This window comes from Orycteropus afer, unplaced genomic scaffold (assembly GCF_000298275.1).
Source record: "Orycteropus afer afer isolate SDZICR_OR568_19922 unplaced genomic scaffold, OryAfe1.0 scaffold00834, whole genome shotgun sequence".
Classification (NCBI taxonomy): domain Eukaryota; kingdom Metazoa; phylum Chordata; class Mammalia; order Tubulidentata; family Orycteropodidae; genus Orycteropus; species Orycteropus afer.
In genome coordinates this window covers 43,922-49,602 of record NW_006922421.1, presented here as the reverse complement: position 1 = coordinate 49,602, position 5,681 = coordinate 43,922, and the positions used below count along the sequence as shown (strand labels likewise).

The window sequence follows — 5,681 nt, the reverse complement described above, 5'->3', positions numbered from 1 at the left end:
CTTAGAGTTCTGATGCTATGATTGGCTAGTTTGACTACCCTGCTGGGCTCAAAAGGAGGCCTCCTAGAGGCAGAACTCTCTCTGACTGCTGGTTGAAGAAGACATGCTGCTGAAAGAGACATGGGCTCCTGAGACACGCATTGCTGGGAAAGAGATGCAAGAGACACGCATCGCTGAGTGAGACACCAATGGACCAGCACTGCTGGGAAAGAGACTGTGAGAGACTGTTGGCTGAGGGACAGTGGGTTGGGAGAGAGACTGAGCATTTTTTCCTGAACTTGAATTGTAGCCTGTGGTACTTCCCTAATAAACCCTATAATCTGTGAGCTCTGTGTGGCCACTGCAGCGAATTATCGAACCCAGGAGAGAGGTGGTGGGTGCTTTGGGAGGAATGGTTGGTGAAAGGGCTGGAGGGAGGCAGCATGTCTGGCCTTGCAGTAATAGACCTTGGGTTACTGCTGGTAATCCTGTCTTCCTCTTGTGGGATTAGAGGAGGGCAGAACATGTGGCCTCCTTGTCCTTTTTGCACTACCCATTCCCATTTGTAATGGAAATATCTGCCTTGTCCTTGTTCCACCATTGTATTTTGGAGACAGGTAACTTGTAGTCTAGATTTCACAGGTTCATAGATGAAGAAGGATTTTGTCCCAGAATGGAATATGCCCAAAGTCTCACCCATATTTGATTTAGATGATTCAGAAGATGAGATTTTGGACTTGAAGTCAATTTAAGACTTTGGGATTATGTGATGGGGTGAATATGTTTTACATGTGGCAAGGACATGAATTTGGGGGTCCAAAGAGTAGAATGTCATGGATTGAATAGTGTCCCCTCAAAATATGTGTCACCTTGGTTAGTCTATGATTCCCAGTATTGTGTGGTTGTCCTCCATTTTGTGATCTGATGTAATTATCCTCCATCACATGATGTCTTGTAAATCCTAACCTCTATATATTAATGAGGCAGGATCAGTGTGGGTGTATCTTGAGTCACAGCTTTACAAGAGGATGTGACTCAAGTCACACCCTTACTCAAGTCAAACTTTTGCTTCAATTACACATTTTACCTTGCAAAAGGTAGAAGGAGAGGGAAGTGAGTATAGAGGAGAGGGACCTCACCACTACCAAGAAAGAAGAGCAAGGAGTGGAATGTGCCATTTGAACCCAGGGTCTCTATGCTGAGATGCTCCTAGACCCAGGGAAAGACTGATGCCAAGACATACGGAGATCTCCAAGGAATCAGGAAGCAGAAACTGAAGAGATGAGGACCTTTCCCTCAAGGCAACACCCTGAATTCAGACTTCTAGCCTCCTGATCTGTGAGAGAATATTGTTTGTTAAAGCCATCTACTTTGCTATTTCTGTTACAGCAGCACTGGATAACTAAGATATCCCATTCAGGTGGTGTACAAGATGGGAGCATAGGAAGTGAGGGATGAAGGAAGGGAAAGATAAAGAAAGACCAGTTACACCAGTCCTGACAGCTCCTTATTCCCTCAACACCAGACAACACCTCACTTCGGGCAAATCTTTTTGTCTAACCTTGTTCAGATATCAGCCTCTTACAACTCTAACCATAATCTATTTCATCTCTTCAACTTTGCCTGACAACCTGACCCCAAATATCCAATGTGATTGTGGAGGAAAGACATAATGGATATATGGCAGAGAGAAAGCAAGCACACCAGTGAATTTGAAGGGGTGGGGAAGAGGCCCAGGTATAACGAAAGATTGAACTGACAGAAATCAATGTAGGGAGGAAGTGAAGGAGGAAAGGATTGAGATACAGAGAGATAAAGAGTCAGAAAATCTTTATAAGGAGCTTTCTACAGATAAAGTACCACATTAGCCCCCAAATGCATATTTACAAATGTGAATGAATGACTGAACGAAGGAACAATAAATGAATTTTTTGAATTCTGCTTGCAAGAAGTACTAGTCTTAAATTGGTGGTGGGGTGGGGAATACTAGTAATGAATCTTTGTGGACATGGCCTGGGATGTATACTTATTGTCTGTTACCCATTTCTTCCCTTGGATGTGTTCCATGGCCCCTCTCAACTTCAGTCCCCACCTTCTCTATGCCTCCCTCACTTCACATAGGACTTTTTGTCCTCTTGCCAAAACTCTGTTCAACAGATGAAGGAATAAAGTCCAGGGATAATAACAATAACAATAAAACCTTTGGTTAACAATAAAAGCTCTTTGGCTAACAAATTCTTTTCTCCCACGTTTTTTATTTGAATCTTATAACAAACTTGTGAGGCATACGGGACAGTTATTATTTTGAGCTAGTATAGTGAAGAAAAAGCCACGAGGCCAAGAGGGTTTAGGTGGTTCATCCAAGGTCATCAGTTTAGGGCTTAAGATTTCAAATTCTGTGATCTTTCCAACATTCCAGATTTACAGCAAAAGAAGAGTCAAAATGGGAAAACAGAAATGCTCTTCTTGGGTAAATGGCCTCATGATAAGAAGAAACTGCCCTCCAAAAATGAAAGAAGGAGGCATGGTTTTCAGAGGTCATATGAAATTTTCTTATTCTCATGGGAATGTTAGAACCGTCCAAGACAAATGAAAATGATTGTTTTATTTTCTTTTTTCTTAAAAACCTAAATTGCTTGGTTTAAAAACTCATTTACTTCTACTACTACCTTTACAACACATCCACAACCATGAAAAGAGAAGATATAGTAGTTTCTTCCTCTTTACAAATGTGAAAATAAAGCCAAAGGGAAATGATCGACCCATTGTCACTCCTTTTTACAAACTAACCAGTGCCTCCCTAATCTCTTCACTGCTGCCTGCATCTCCTGGTTCCTCAGGGTGTAGATCATGGGGTTCAGCATGGGGGTCATGACTGTGTGGCTGATGGATACGGCCTTGTCCATGGAGAAAGGGCTGAAGGGACGGGCATACAGGTAAATACTTGGAATGAAGATCATAGACACCACAACGATGTGGGTGGTGCAGGTGGATGCTGCCTTCCTCCTCGCCTCCACTGGGTGGGACCTCAGCATCACCAGGATGGTCGAGTAGGACATCAGGAGGAGAAAGAACCAGATAGCATCCAGCATCCCACTGTTGCAGATCATGAGGAACTCCAAGATGGAGGTGTCAGTGCAAGTTAGTCTCAGTACTTGTGGAACATCACAGTAGAAGTTATCCAGCACGTTGGGGCCACAAAAAGGAAGTGGTAGCATCAGCACCAACTGGGAAATGGAATGAGCGAAGCCTACAACCCAGGCAGTCACCACTAGGCCCACACAGAGCTGAGTATTCATGATGGTGACATAGTGGAGGGGCCGAGAGATGGCAATGAGGCGGTCATAGGCCATCACAGAGAGAAAGAAGACCATGGCACCTCCCAGAAAATGAAAGAAGAAGATCTGGACCATGCAGCCCTGGTAGGAGATGGTCTTGTTCTCAGAAAGGAAGTCAACCAGCATCTTTGGGGCAGTGACTGAGGAGAAACTTAGATCTAAGATAGCCAGGTTTCGGAGCAGAAAGTACATGGGTGTGTGGAGTCGGGAATCAGAGGTCACTGTGACCACGATGAGGAGGTTTCCCACAACAGTTGTGGTATAGACAAACAGGAACACCAGAAACAGAATACACTGGAGTTCTTGAGTCTGTGAGAGACCCAGGAAGACAAATTCTGATACCCATGTGAGGTTTCCTGGATCCATGGTATTTTCTCCATACACCTAAGGAAAATAAGCCACAGACATAGATGCATGAAGTTGGTACTTGTCCTTTTATTGCTTGTGAGCTCAAAATGTATTTTTCCGGGTTCATATGAAGGCCATCCTCATGGATAGACCATAATACCAGGTACTGATTAATGGCCTGTCTTTGGAGAGTTTATATGTTGAGTTGTGGAGTATACATTCCTGATATTTTTACAGCAATCCAGAAGTACATGCAACCTGAGGATTCGCAGGCCAAGGTAGAGAAGAAGATAAAGGGGATAGATAGAAGGTGACAGTGAGAGGGGATTTGTTGCCTCCCTGTCTGTCTGCCCTGCCTCAAGCCCCCATCCCTTCTAAGCTGGATAAATGACTCTATTATCTATTAGAGATCATTCCATTCTAATATTCTGCTTTCATTTGCTTCCACTCCAGTCCACATTCTATCCTCCTGCCAACAAGACCCTTCTAAACTCAGGTCTGATCAGGTTTCTTCTCTATTTATGATCTTTTAGTGATTGCTTAGGGGTTCTGCTAGGGAACACATCAAATACTTTGCTGATCAAATCAGGGTAGAAAAACACACTTACATATGTGCGTGTAACTCCCCCTTAGCAAGTCATCTACCTTTCCAGTCAGTATCTCTGCCATGAACCACTGACTGTTTAATGAATTCTAGTTTCTTATCCATACTATATATTGTTTATTTCCATTGTTTCCACTGCCCTTTCCATGCAGAAAAGAGCCATTCAAATATCACCTCTGTGACTCCTTTCACCAATTCTCCTTTGTGGAAAGAATTCCCCTTTTCTCAGTTCTAATAGCACATTATAAACACCTCTGTTACAGAATTTACCATATTCTATCATTATTCAAAAGGAGCCCTGGTGGCTCAATGGTTAAGCACCTGGCTTCTAACTAAAAGGTTGGAGGTTCAAGCCCATCAGCCGCTTCACAGAAGAAAAGATCTGTGAAGATGACAGCTCAGGAAACTATATGGAGCAGTTCTACTTTGTCCATAGAATCTCTGTGAGTTGTAATTTCAATGACTTAGTAACCCCAAAACAGCAACTCTGATGCAGTCCATGCTCAATAAATGTTTGTCAAATATTTTAATTGGATGATTGATTACGTGAACTTTGAAATGTGGATAATGTTTTTTATTGTTGTATATATACATATAACACAACATTTGCCAATTTAACATTTTCATGTGTACAGTTTTATGACATCAATTACATTAATCATCCTGTGCAACCATCGCCAATATCTGTTGCCAAATTTTCCATTACCAGAAACATTCGAAACTCAATACTTCCTAAACAATGATTTCCCCTCTGTCCCTCCCTTCTCCTCCCTGGTAACCACTAATAAACTTTGATCTCTGTACATTTGCCTATTCTAGATAATTATTATGAGATCATGCAATATGTACCCTTTTATTTTTTACTTACTTAGCACAATGTTTTCAAGTTTTATCCATATCGTAGCATGTATCAGGACTTCATTTCTCTTTATGGCTGAGTAATAGTCCTTGTATGGATATGCCACATTTTGTTTATCAATTTGTCTGTTGATGGACATTTAGGTTATTTTGTAGAGAATTTTTGAGTGATTTTCTTAATCTCATGGTTCCTAAATCTTAAGGCCAGTTCATGCTGGGTTGATAAAAATACTGGTTTCCACTTGAAAGGGAATCGGTGCAGGAGGTCCTGGACAGAGTGGGAGAACAATGTGGAACAAAACTCAAAATCATTTTAAAAAAAAATCAGGTTTGCTGGTCTGTTAGAGCCTGTTGAGACCATGGACATTATGGCCCCTAGTTACCCTTCAGGTCTGGAACTGAACTCCTGTGGCTTCCAGTCAAACAATAAACAGACATATGGGGTGAACATTTATATCAGGTAGATACATTCCTTGGAGTGATCAATTATGGGAGAACAGAAGGGCTGTGTTTCCACAGGAAGATAGCTGGGGTGGGGTGGGGGGCAGGCAGGA

At 42.2% G+C, this 5,681-nt stretch overlaps 1 protein-coding gene across 1 annotated transcript; it reads right to left on the bottom strand.

The window, feature by feature from the left end:
• Positions 1–2,747: 2,747 nt before the first annotated feature.
• Positions 2,748–3,683, bottom strand: LOC103212007 (olfactory receptor 4D2). Its single transcript, XM_007958005.1, has one exon. It carries the CDS (start codon positions 3,681–3,683, stop codon positions 2,748–2,750), a length of 936 nt encoding a protein of 311 aa, XP_007956196.1.
• Between the last annotated feature and the right edge of the window lie 1,998 nt (positions 3,684–5,681).